The sequence below is a fragment of the Cetorhinus maximus genome, chromosome 2 (assembly GCF_964194155.1).
Source record: "Cetorhinus maximus chromosome 2, sCetMax3.hap1.1, whole genome shotgun sequence".
Taxonomy (NCBI): domain Eukaryota; kingdom Metazoa; phylum Chordata; class Chondrichthyes; order Lamniformes; family Cetorhinidae; genus Cetorhinus; species Cetorhinus maximus.
This window is the reverse complement of record NC_135880.1, coordinates 122,422,579-122,436,568: the sequence shown is the minus strand read 5'-3', so window position 1 is coordinate 122,436,568 and position 13,990 is coordinate 122,422,579. Positions and strand designations below refer to the sequence as shown.

Below are 13,990 nucleotides of genomic sequence, written 5' to 3'. Positions count from 1 at the left end.
CTAATGTAGATCAGTGAGCACAACGGTGTTAAGAGAACAGGCTTGGTGCAAGTAAGGACACGGGCAGCAGAGTTTTGGAGGAGCTGAAGTTTATGGAAGGTAGAATGTGGAAACCAGCCAGGAGTGCATCACAAGAGTCAAATCTGGAGATAAGAGGCAAGAATGAGGGTTTCAACAAGATGAGCTGAGACAGGGACGAAGTAGGGAGATGTCGCAGAGGTGGAAATAGGCGGTCTAAGTGATGGCATAGATATGCGGTTTGTAATAATCCCTGGGTCATACATGACACCAAGATTGTGGAACAGTTTGGTTTAGTTTTAGACAGTTGCCAGGGAGTTTGGCCCGGTGGACCAGAGGAAGGAAGGGAAGCAATAGAAGGAGCTGATCAGATGGTCTTGACCTTCATGACAAAGAAGTCCATGAGCTCCCTGTACACAGTTTTGTAAGTGAGGATGGAGGAGACAGCGGAGATCAGTTTAAGTAGATGGTTTGCAGAAGAGAAAGGGAAATAGTGAGTCGTTTTCACAGATGAGAGCAGGACTGCAGGACCCATTTGTGTTTTTTGTGCTCAGCCACATCTGGTGGTGAATGGCTAAACCAGCTGTCCACCATATCATTTCAAGTATGCGTCCCTTGGACTTAAGAGAGTGGAGATGAGGGCCGTACCAAGGTCAGAGAGAGTAGTAGCTTTATTGTGGACAAAGGCATCAAAGATGGAGGTGAGGGTGCAGTTTAGCAGATCAATAGCTGCAGAAATGTTGTGGCAAGCAGAGGGCAATAGGCTGGACAGATAGGATTTTAAAACTACAGCTTTAAGTGAACTGAGGGATAGATTTCTCCAAGGATCAATACAGGAGGAGGCAGGGTTGGGTGTAGGTGGAGACTGATAAAAGGAAGTGATCAGGGAAGGCCTTATCTGTGTTTGAAACGATAGGGCTATCAAGGCCATGTTGTCATACATATTTTTCGCAAGCGGCTATTGAGGCAGATACTGTAACATCACTAAAAGTGAATCGGATAAGAATTAGAAACAATAAGAAATTATATTGGGAAAGAACAGGGAAGGTGGTTTAGGACTTGATAGTTTGAGATGAAGAGCTAACACCTGCACAGCCAGAAGGGATGAATGGCCCCCTACAATACTGTAATTTCTATGATTCTCAGAAGCCATGTGCAAGTAATGCAATAATACATTTTTGTTGTTTATATAATGGGCAGAATTTGACAGCCCCATCGCAGTGGGGTTTTTAAAATTCATTCATGGGATATGGGCGCCAGTGGCTGGGCCAGCATTTATTGCCCATCCCTAGTTACCTTTGAGAAGGTGGTGGTGAGCTGCCTTCTTGAACCGCTGCAGTCCCTGTGGTGTAGGTACACCCACATTGCTGTTAGGAAGGGAGTTCCAGGAGTTTGACCCGGTGACAGTGAAGGAATGGTGATATATTTCCAAGTCAGTATGTTGAGTGACTTGGAGGGGAACTTCCAGGTGGCGGTGTCCCCCATCTATCTGCTGCCCTTGTCCTTCTAGATGGTAGTGGCCATGAGTTTGGAAGGTGCTGTCTAAGGAGCCTTGGTGAATTCCTGCAGTGCACCTTGTAGATGGTACACACCGCTGCCACTATGTGTTGGTGGTGGAGGGAGTGAATGTTTGTGGATGTGGTGCCAATCAAGCGGGCTGCTTTGTCCTGGATGTGGGAGCTGCACTCATCCAGGCAAGTGGGGAGTATTCCATCACAATCTTGACCTGTGTCTTGTAGATAGTGGACAGGCTTAAGGGAGTCAGGAGGTGGGGTACTCGTCACCGGATATCTAGTCTCTGACCTGCTGTTGTAGCCACAGTATTTATATGGCTAGTCCAGTTCAGTTTCTGGTCAATGGTAACCCCCAGGATGTTGTTAGTGGGGGATTCAGTGATGTTAATGCCATTGAATGTCAAGGGGTGATGGTTAGATTCTCTCTTGTTGGAGATGGTCATTGCCTGGCACTTGTATGGTGCAAATTGTTACTTGCCAGTTGTCAGCCCAAGCCTAGATATTGTCCAGGTCTTGCTGCATTTGGACATGGACTGCTTCGGTATGAGGAGTCGTGAATAGTGCTGAACATTGAGCAATCATCAGTGAACATTCCCACTTCTGACCTTATGATTGAAGGAAGGTCATTGATGAAGCAGCTGAAGGTGGTTGGACCGAGGACACTACTATGAGGAACTCCTGCAGTGATGTCCTGGAGCTGGGATCACTGACCTCCAACAACCACAACCATCTTCTTTTGTGCTAGGTATGACTCCAACCAGTGGAGAGTTTTCCCCCGATTCTCATTAACTCCAGTTTTGCGAGGGCTCTTTGATGCCATACTCAGTCAAATGTGGCCTTGATGTCAAGGGCAGTCACTCTCACCTCACCTTGGGAGTTCAGCTCTTTTGTCCGTGTTTGAACCAAGGCTGCAATGAGGTCAGGAGCTAAGTGACCCTGAACCCAAACTGGGCGTCAGTGAGCAGGTTATTGCTAAGCAAGTGCCGCTTGATAGTATTGTTGATGACCCCTTCCATTACTTTACTGATGATGGAGAGTAGACTGATGGGGCGGTAATTGGCCGGGTTGGATTTGTCCTGCTTTTTGTGTACAGGACATACCTGGGCAATTTTCCACATAGCTGGGTAGATGCAAGTATTGTAGCTGTACTGGAACAGCTTGGCTAGGGAAGCAGCAAGTTCTGGAGCACAAGTCTTCAGTAATATCAGTGAAATATTGTCAGGGTGGGGCTGTAAGATGCGGCGAGCCATTCAAAAGTCCATTGACTTCGGCAGGACCATAAAATCCTGCTGGTTTAAAGTTCTGCCCCATGTTTCCACGAACAATTTTTAAAAAAAGATTCCTGATACATTTTCAAAGAGAAACATTTAACTATGTATACAACGTGTATATTTTAGAATCTGAATAAAAATTGAAAAGGAAAATAATAATCATTTATGACTGAGCAAAACACCTTAAACATTGGGCAAAAATGTATTCCATCGAATTACTATTTTATCCAGTCTTCATTATGTATCTAATTCTTTGTAACGTGGTGTTGGTTGTTAAACAAAATTAAAACGGCCTTTGCAAGTACTTTAGAAGCATTAACATTTATCAGCGCTATCATCATTTGGCAAGTATTTATTTGCATGGTCGGAAGTTTCTGTACACAAGATAATATACAACAGATGAGGTTTGATTTAAGGCAGTATGCAAACATCAGTAATAATGTGCCCAGAATCATATTTCGGAATTTGGATTTACCAGTTGAGAAATTCAAGATTACATTGCTTTTACAACTCTGAGCAGACCAGCTTTTATAGAAAGTGATGATCTTATTCAAGTTATAAGAGAATAGAGAAAGCATAGCTTCCAGGATGGGAGGGTGTGAGGAATTAACTTCATTTACACAGTATTTTAAGTGTAATCAATGCATCACTTTCTGATAGTCACATAGTGCAAAATCACTTCCTAAAATGAAGTGTTTGGTTATCCTTATTACTTTTATCCTCTTCATTAGGATTGATTGTGTGGCAATATAGGGCATGCTGGAATGTATGGAGTTATGTTCTAAGGTCACAAATAGAATTTTATTGAATGCTTAAAACAATTCTTGTACAATTCCTCATTGATTCATACCTGTTTTGGATAATTGAATGGCACAGAGCTAGTTGCTGAAATTAAAACAGTGTTGCAAAGTGAAAAGAGAAGTTAATGTAATTCTGGATGCATTGTGTCTCAAATTTACTTGGTATGTAAATTCATACCAGTGAAATAGTTAAATTGCACTGAGTTTAACAACAGAGGTATATGAGTTGCAGAACACATTATAGACACCTAACAGTATACTAAAGGAAACTCCATTCAAAGCAAATGTTATACTTAAACAACACAATTCTCTCAATAGGTGCAAGAAAAGCTATACCTTGTTTAAAATTCAATGACAGTCACAAAAACCAAGTAATAGGCTATATACAGAAGTAACAGAGAGAAATAATAATATGACAAACTAGCTGCGTTTTAGGCTGTAGGATGCAATGCCGGTTCATGTAAACATCATGACATGGATCTATTCATCAGTTAGGAATGGAATGACAAGGTGATAAAACCTCATAGGTGGTATCATGGAGAATGCAGGAGTGACATGGCATTAAAACACTTTTGCGAGTTGAATTAACAAACAGAAGCTTAAAATGATGCTTGACAACTTTGTCTATACGTGAAGTATATGATATCAGTATCAGTCCATGTTTATTACTTTATAAAAAGTGCTTCACTTTTGAGAAAGATAATCAAGTGCAATTTTCATACTTCTCATTCATTTGCCTTGATGGTTTTGAAAGCTTGATGTATTGCCCTATTGCAAATGAACAATAAAATCCAGATCCTAGTGTCTCAAGTAGACTGAGATTCCATCAGCTGTTCTGTGGGTTTGATGATGATGTCTCATACTTCCTAAAACTTGATCTTTTAAAGGATTCCCTTAAAGTAGAAAAAAGTAGAAGTTATTGTGTTACTAATAATGCTTGAGGGAACATTGAAATGAAACAGTAGTACATCACTTATTCTTATGGCTGAAATTCTAATAATTAGTTACTCGATAAAACATTTTTCCTTTCTCTCTTGACTGCACTGGCTCAGCCTGAGGTACATTTCTTTGGCACTGGCTACCCTCTGATACTTTATCTAAGTGATCAACACATGCGGCCCCCCCAGATCGTGGACGCCGATAGGATATTTACTGCAGGATGCACCTCTATCTTGCTTTCCAGCAGGGGTCACCGGACAGCAATCAGGAACATCAATCCAGGCTGTTATTTACCCCTTTTCAATCCAAATCCTGAGGCTAATTGCAGCATCCTTCCAGCCATCCTGGCTGAGAGCAGCTAAATCAGCAGAGCCTGGAATCGAACCTAGGATGCTCATGGTGTGTATAGGTCAGAGTCACACCATATAATTAACTTCTGAACAGAACCATCTGGGGATCTCATTGAGAGTGGAGGTATCAAATGGTCTTCCAGAGTAACATGCTCTGCTATATGTGGTTCTGAGCCTGTAGTCGTGATGCATTTGAGATTTGAAAAACACAACCCCTGGCATTCTTAAAGGCTACTAAGGACTAAATGGTGGATAAGGATAACAGGAGTCCTCGGGTTAAGGTGCTTAATTGGGGGAAGGCTAATTATAACAATATTAGGCAGGAACTGAGGATTCTAGACTGGAGGCAGATGTTTGAGGGCAAATCAACAACTGACATGTGGGGGGCTTTCAAACGTCAGTTGATAAGAATTCAGGACTGGCATGTTCCTGCTAGGATGAAGGATAAGTATGGCAAGTTTCAGGAACCTTGGATAATGAAGGATATTGTGAGATTAGTCAAAAAGAAAAGGGAAGCATTCGTAAGGGCTAGAAGGCTGGGAACAGATGAAGCCCATGGAGAATATAAAGAAAGTAGGAAGAAACTTAAGCAAGGAGTCAGGAGGGCTAAAAGTGGTCATGAAAAGTCATTGGCAACCAGGATTAAGGAAAATCCCAAGGCCTTTTATACATATGTAAAAAGCAAGAGGGTAGCCAGGGAAAGGGTAGGCCCACTCAGAGACAGAGGTGGGAATCTGTGTGTGGAGCCAGAAGAAATGAGAGAGATACTAAATGAGTACTTCTCATCAGTATTCACCAAAGAGAAGGACTTAGTGGTCGATTTGTCTAGGGAAGAGTGTGTAGATAGCCTGGATTCATGTTGAGATCAAAAAAGAGGTGTTAGGCATCTTGAAGAATATTAAGGTGGATAAGTCCCCAGGGCCAGATGGGATCTACCCCAGAGTACTGAGGGAGGCCAGGGAGGAGATTGCTGGGGCCTTGACAGAAATCTTTGTATCCTCACTGGCTATGGGTGAGGTCCCAGAGGACTGGAGAATGGCCAATGTTGTTCCATTGTTTAAGAAGGGTAGCAGGGATAATCCAGGAAATTACAGGCCGGTGAGCCCTATGTCAGTGGTAGGGAAATTATTGGAGAAGATTCTTCGTGACAGGATTTACTACCATTTAGAAGCAAATGGGCGTATTAGTGAGAGGCAGCATGGTTTTGTGAAGGGGAGGTTGTGTCTCACTAACTTGATCGAGTTTTTCGAGGAAGTGACAAAGATGATCGACGATGGAAGGGCAGTGGTTGTTATCTACATAGATTTCAGTAAGGCCTTTGACAAGGTCCCTCATGGCAGACTGGTCCAGAAGGTAAAGTCGCACGGGATCAGAGGTGAGCTGGCAAGATGGATACAGAATTGGCTTGGTCATAAAAGAGAGAGGGTAACAGTGGAAGGGTGCTTTTCTGAATGGAGAGCTGTGACTAGTGGTGTTCCGCAGGGATCAGTGCTGGACCTTTGCTGTTTGTAGTATACGTAAATGATTTGGAGGAAAATGTAACTGGGCTAATTAGTAAGTTCGCAAACGACACTAAGGTTGGAGGAGTTGTAGATAGTGAAGAGGATTGTCAAAGGATACAACGGGATATAGATCAGTTGGAGACTTGGGCAGGGAAATGGCAGATGGAGTTTAATCCGGACAAATGCGAGGTAATGCATTTTGTAAGGTCTAATGCAGGTAGGAATTATACAGTAAATGGCAGAACCCTTAAGTGCATCGACAGGCAGAGGGATCTGAGTGTACAGGTCCACAGGTCACTGAAAGTGGCAACGCAGGTGGATAAGGTAGTCAGGAAGGCATATGGCATGCTTGCCTTCATCGGCAGGGATATTGAGTATAAAAGCTGAGAAGTCATGCTGCAGCTGTATAGAACCTTGGTTAGGCCACACTTGGAATATTGTGTGCAATTCTGGTCGCCACATTACCAGAAGGATATGGAGGCATTGGAGAGGGTGCAGAGGAGGTTTACCAGGATGCTGCCTGGTCTGGAGGTTATTAGCTATGAGGAGAGGTTGGAGAAACTCGGATTGTTCTCACTAGAGCGACGGAGATTGAGGGGCGACTTGATAGAAGTTTACAAAATTATGAGTGGCATGGACAGAGTAGATAGTCAGAAGCTTTTTCCCAGGGTGGAAGAGTCAATTACTAGGGGCATAGATTTAAGGTGAGAGGAGAAAACTTTAGAGGAGATGTGCAGGTCAAGTTTTTACGCAGAGGGTAGTGAGTGTCTGGAATTCGCTGCCAGAGGAGGTGGTGGAAGCAGGTACGATAGTGGTGTTTAAGAGGCGGCTTGACAGATACCTGAATAGGATGGGAATAGAGGGATACGGACCCCGGAAGTGCAAAATGTTTTAGTTTGATGGGCAATATGATCGGCGCAGGCTTAGAGGGCTGAAGGGCCTGTTCCTGTGCTGTACTTTTCTTTGTTCTTTTTTGTTAAATGGCACCATGGGGAGAATGGACGTTGTTCAATAGTAAAAATGTTGAAGTTATTGGGCCTGTTAAATAATGTACCGACCGCATCTCATGTCCCCAGTGCTAGTTGTGAAGGGGCCAGCTATACAAAAATTGAGGTTCCCACTTACTCTGGCAACTGGCAAGAGGTTGCATGTTGTACAGCAAATTCTGAAGAAGTAGCAAATGCCTGAAATATTTAGCTGGTCGTCAGCTTCTGAAAGGAAATGATTGACTAAAATTTTGGATGTAATTCAAAATCAAAGAACTCCACTTGAAATGTTAAACCCTTTTATAACATATAATCTCTTGTCATTGAGCTACAATAGAAGTAATATTGCATTTGTGCAGCTTACTTGGTGTCTCTTTGGATTTTTATTACTGGTTTATACAGGTCTGGGATCTTTCTCCCAATCATTGGTCTCAAGTTCTCTTTTAACTTGTTGTAATTCTTTTTCAGTTCTTGTTGATATTCCTTTTGGTCAGAGGCAATCAGGTGTTTGTTTTTCTCCACAGCTTCTCCACATCTGGAGAGGAAATACAGCATCAGCAAAGCTCTATTCAGTGAAGATCAGTTAGTTATTTATTTTCTCCTCCCTTGCTCTTGAAGAACTTCTAGCTTGGAAGATAAGGGCCAGAAATTTCCCCATCGGAGGGGTTGTGTGAGGGCGGGGGGGCAGGCGCAAACCCAACTGGCGTCCCCGATCGGGTCCACGCCGCCATTTTACATGGGCTGGCCAATTAAGGCCTGCCCATCATGACGCATGTGTGCGAAAGAGCACAGAGATCTCCCTGAGTGTTAAACTTTTAAATAAAGGTTTTTAAAACTTTTAAAACATGTCCCCACATGTGACACTAACACATGAGCTGGGACATGTCAAAGAATAAATGTATACATTTTTATTAGATTTTAAAACACTTCATGAAACCTCATCCCGTCCGTGGATGAGGTTCCATGAAAAATGCGAAGGCTGCCTGGGCTCTTCGCCTGCCCGTCAACCTGAAGGTTGGACAGGCAGCTCATTAAATTGAGTTAAATTAGGTTTTAAATGGCCTTAATAGGCCTTTGACAGTTCTGACAGAAATGAAAATCTAAATGACGCGCGGTGACGTCGGGACGCCCAGCCCCTGCTCACTGACGGGAAAATGCTGCCCAAGATGAATTGCTCCCTGCACCAATTCCATTTTAGAATCATCCACTAGGTGGTGCACAGAGAGACCTGGGGTAAATCTCTCTGACTTCACCTTGCTTTGTCCTCAGCTAAGTAACATCACCCCACCCAGCGCGTCCCTCACCAGCCTCATGCCTGCCACCATACACCGACACAACTGCAATCAGCAACACACTATATAGTGAACCATGACTATGATCAAACATCCTATTATAATTTTTCAACTTAACTTCACATTTTTCAAATGAGATTTTAATTAGATTACACAATAATATCTGCATATTTATTCTGATTGCTTTATGCAAATGATTGCAAATGATTGCTTTAGAGATTAATCTAATCAGTAAGGCAATGAGGGACATGCAGGCAGAGGATACAATGGGTTTGCATTTCTATTCTTAGTGCGCTGCTTATGCGTTCCTAACAAATTCATGCTTGTGCTATCTTAACACTTTAGTTAATCCTCTTATTGGATAAAGTAATATGCAAAGAGAAATGCACAAAAGTTACATGCAGAAGAAATGAAACCTCAAGGTGTGAACAAGCTTATTTTCTCAGATATACCTTCAGGCTGTTGAAGGCAAGCTTTGATTCATAGTCATTGGAGCCTCTCCATGTCAAACAGAACACAAATATTTAGATGAGAAAAGATGAGAGGAGGCTCGAGTAGAGCATAAACTCGATGGGACTCGTTGGGCCAAATGGCCTTTTTCTGTGCTGTATATCCTAATCCTAAGTGAGTACTCTTGCTTTAATTTTATTCCTCTTTCTCTTGCCAATTTTCTCTCTCCACCTCTTTTCCTGAAGGTGTAGACTTCTTATAAAGATATGATTCCAAGGAGACCAGTTGCTCTCAAGTATTTCACCCAAGAGGTCATTATTCAGGTGAGAGCTTTGGCAGATTATTCAACTATTCCGCCCTGTTCTTGGCTGCTGTATGTACTTCTAGCATAAGTCACTAGACAGCAAGAGTCACTGGATAGATGGTGACCCTTGGTCAGTTTTCTCTCTGTAATCAGGCACTGCGGCCAGTTATGGCACTTCAATTACCACCCCTGCTAAACTCAAATGAACTTGCTGCAGAATGAGACCATGCCTGACACCTTTTTGTTCTGTATCGTACAGCTACTGACTGGAATAATCTGCTGTGCTATTGAGGGTCTCTACATTTGCAAATTCAACAAATAACTCATTCTGCATTTTATTTAACTTACCGCATGATAAATTCTTTGAAGCATAGCCTCAATTTATTGTGATGTCTGAAGAGCTTTGAATCTTCTGGAATCTCAGCGAGAAATACTTGAGCTACTTCTAATGGGCCCTGTAACAAGCAGACAAAACTGGTATGAGACACTAGGAAACAAGGATGGTGCTTTGGTTAGCTTGTAAAGAATTAAAACCATTAAGATATAACTTACTAAGACTGCCTATTTTCACCTCCATAACATGCCCAATTCTGTTCCTGCCTCAGTTCATCTGCTGCTGAAACCTCATTCATGCTTTTGTTACATCTAGATGGACTATTCGAATGCTATCCTGCCTGATCTCCAACATTCTACCCTCTGTAAACCTGACATCATCCAAAACTCTGCTGCCCTTGTCCTTACTTGTGCCAAGTCCACGCTCTCTCACCACTCTTGTGGCCACTGACCTACATTGGCTCCCAGAGCCAAGGAATACCTCAATTTTAAAATTCTCATCCTTGTTTTCAATTTCTTCAAAGCCTTACTCTCCCTATCTCTAATCCCGACTAGACTCTACAATCTTCTGAGACAAGTAAAGCAACGCATAAACTGTTGCCACATATCTCTACTCTAAACAAAGTATTGAACAGTTAATAAGGTGGAAAATTACTGCTCCATTAATTCCTGGCAAAATTTGAAAAAGTTTTATATACAGCATAAATTTTTACTTATCCAAAAGGATACTATTTAGCTGTCCAAATACATTAAGTGATATCTCAATTCATTTTGACTGTTAACCTGTTTGAACTTCAAAAAGAAACAAAACTGTGTTCTGAGCAGCTTTCCTGTATAATTTATAAAGCTTCATGAGTTGGGTACATTGTTAATAGAGTTCATTTTTTCTAAAGAGTAACTGACATCTTAATCAGAAGCCATGATAAGTGTTTTCTATGCAAAATCCCACCCTGCACCTACCCCACAAGATTAAACACTTTCATGTTATGAATGAAAGAAGCACTTATTAAAGACTTGGCCACTAAATCATCAAGTCTTGGGTCTTCAAGCAGAGTGTCACCAAACTGACATGTACAAATTAACAGTATGCAGACTCCGGCTCCTTAATGTGATACCTGGTTTACAGTAGCTCCCACAGAGCCTTGTAGCACCATCTGAAGCAATTTGGGATCTGGAGGTTCCTGATGAGTCGCAATTGCTAACTCGAGTGTTTTCTTCTGCATATCCTCAATAGCTACTTCAATAGGTGTCAGGATAAACTGCAAAACGAGCCAGATAAAATTACTTATTTCCAGACTGCTGCAATTGAAAAGAGATTTGAATTCTCAATAGAAGTACACTTGTCCAGTATTACTGACAATGGGTGGCATCAGATGTCAGCAGTTAAAACCTTAAGGATACTAGGACTCACTATTCACTGCTGTTTCTACTGAAACGTTTTACATTGTGGAAACCTTTCAGTTGTATATTGTGAAATTATACCTGGTCATGTCACACCCCATCTTAATTGCAACACAGCCCATGGGAATGAGGAGCCAGGCTTTTGTGTGCAGTTCAATAAGATTCATAGTTCAGCAAATGATCCACAACCCCAAATTAAATGTAAGAAGACAAGGTATGAGCTAAGGAGCAGAGATTATAATAGGAAGCTGTGAAAGAAGGGCATTTGGCTGAGCAATTTTGTAGCTGAACACACTTTTATTTATTAAAACTCCCTGTGCCGCTTATCAGGTTTTATCTTCTGTTATTCTGATGCACCCATACTCCTACATTACCTTTGCCTTCAGACAGCAGTCCTTTAAATTCAGTCAGGAAAGGATATTGGGTAACACATACATAATTTATTGACTAGTTGCTATTTGCATTTCAAGGACGGTAATTGCTATTCCGATTGATGTTCCTTCTATCTTTTCACAATACTTCCCTATTTTCCATTATGAAATCTAATCTTTGGTTATTTCTTACGCACAACCATTGAAAATGTTAATAACCAGCTTCTGACATGCAAAGATAAAACGAAAAAATTGATTAAAGGGCTTTCAGCCTCTTATTTTTTTTTATGTTTAAATGCGAATACTTTCTGGACCAATCAGTGGACCCAGTAAGTACAGCGCACATATTGCTACATTTTTTGAAGTTCATGCTGTTCAGAGAAGTGACTGTCATGAAGGCCATGCCCAGGAAGTGAATCAGACTGGTTACTCTTGCCCATTAAGTGTATTTCCCAGTACTTCAATTTCAAAACCTGTTTCTTTCAAATAGTTCTTAAACATTTTTGCAAAATAGGACGTCTATTTATTACCTCTTCTTTCTGAATGACATTAATTCTAGTTTTAATGTAAGGGAAAGCATGTAGGGTTGTCAGGATGGTCTTTCTCTTGTACTGCTCTTTCAGGTCTCCTCGGGGGCGTCCATCCTTTGTGAATGGAGTGGTGTACATGAAGCGCCGAAGGTTGAAGTTCTTTTCAAAGTAGGTGATTCTGTCTTTCATTTCATAATCATCAAAGAATGGCTCAACAAATGTTATTTGTATGTAGGCCTAGAAACACAAAGTTCAAAATGTTAAAAATTAAAAGTAATTTTTATTTGGTAATATGTACCTATTGTGAAGGCATGCTGCCTCTTCCTCTCCACATAGCAGGACATGCATTCCTGTGCCCAAAACAACAGGGCTGGATACCACACCGAAACAATTACTAGGATCCACGCCCCACTGGACACTGGCCAATACATTTTTACTCCAGGTTGCAGGATTTTACTCTGCCTTGTTTGTTGCAGCACTGCTGAGATTGACTCCCTAATGCAGGCTTCCAACTGGAAGCCCGCAGGCCGCAATGTGTCCTGCAAAGCCCCTCTATGTGGTCTGCAGAGCCACTAAGTGCGGTAGTGGGTCAGTAAAACGACGTTTTACCTGCTGGCCGTGATGGCAGGTTTTCACGCTGTATTGTCCCAAACCTGCCGCATTACTTATGCATTCCCATGCCGTTTCCATGGCATGCAGGCTCTCATTCGCCCACCACGCCATCACCTCGCTGCTTCATCACACCAGGCGCCATATTTAAAGTCCAGCTGCGCGCACACATATCAGTGCTTCCAGCCCATGACTACTGCAGGGAAGATACCCACGAAAGGCATAAAAAGGCTGCAGCACCCAGGTTTAATGACACGTCACTGGAATGCCATTTGGACGCTGTGGAAGCCCGCCATGATGTCCCCTACCCTCACTCTGGCCACAGGACATGCAGCGGCATCATCAATCCAACATGGCAGGTGCTGGTAGCAGTGGTTAGTGCCAATGCTGCACAGAAGAGGTTGGCCATCCAATGCATACAGAGGATGAATGATCTCAACTGTGCAGCCAGCGTATGGCAACCATCTCATCACTCTAAACTTATACACGCAAGCCCATCACATTCACTGGCATCTCACTCACTGCCAGCTCAAGCAACGTCACCATCCATTCTTGCACACACCCTCACATCTCCATCTGGCCTCATCTCCTCTGGAGACTGCCTTCTCAGCTCTCACCATCTTGAAACCACTTGCACAGCACAACATGTGCCCCCACACACACCCTGGGATACCCCTTTTCCCCAGCACAGTTCTCATCCTGCAGCCTCTTCCCTTGTCTGAGGCCACTTCTCCCCATTCCCCAAGCAAGCCCTAGCCCTGCAGCCATTGAAAAGTCACCACCGCCTTACGGCTGGTCTGGTAGGTAGAGACCTGCCCGTGAGTCCCCCTAAGAGTGATGTGGTTCTGTCTGTGAAGCCTGACACTGATGACTGTGAGTGCTGCCTGAAGCAAGGTAGGCAAACAAACCTTGAAGTCCCAAGCGAAGTGCAGCTCACCAGGCGTTTATGTGCAGTTGTGAAACACGGTGTGTTTTCCTACCGATGTGGGCGGACAATCCAACGGGGGTGGGGGGGATGAGTTCTGCAGGCTGGCCTTATAGTGATGTGCTGATATATTATGATGAGGTTCCCGACATCTGATGGTGGGAAAGGTGGCCTGCCATTGGGCTGAGTGGACGATCGCAAACTGGTTTCATGACGTTGTGAAACACGTCATATTGTCCACTCACGCCTCTGAACACGCCCGACGCTGGCGGGCATAGAAAATCCTGGCCACTGCTCAAAAGCTAGTAAGCCAAGCCAGGAAGTTCAAAATGCAGGTCATTGGAATTCAAGAGTTTGCAAGGGGCTGCTCCTCCAATCACAGGCCTTTCCTGCGT

General features: G+C 42.9%; 1 protein-coding gene across 6 annotated transcripts in view; it reads right to left on the bottom strand.

Annotated features, from left to right (window-relative positions):
• Positions 1-3,139: 3,139 nt before the first annotated feature.
• dock8 (dedicator of cytokinesis 8) overlaps positions 3,140-13,990 on the bottom strand; it is a 320,640-nt gene continuing 309,789 nt past the window's right edge. For all 6 annotated transcript variants that reach the window (XM_078569065.1, XM_078569081.1, XM_078569074.1 and 3 more), the window contains 5 exons: positions 12,062-12,298; positions 10,875-11,018; positions 9,775-9,881; positions 7,745-7,915; positions 3,140-4,496 (listed from right to left, as the gene is read on the bottom strand). In XM_078569065.1, coding sequence (XP_078425191.1) covers positions 4,430-4,496; positions 7,745-7,915; positions 9,775-9,881; positions 10,875-11,018; positions 12,062-12,298 — 726 coding nt within the window. In that variant the 3' untranslated portion in view covers positions 3,140-4,429. The remainder of the gene's footprint in view (positions 4,497-7,744; positions 7,916-9,774; positions 9,882-10,874; positions 11,019-12,061; positions 12,299-13,990) is intronic.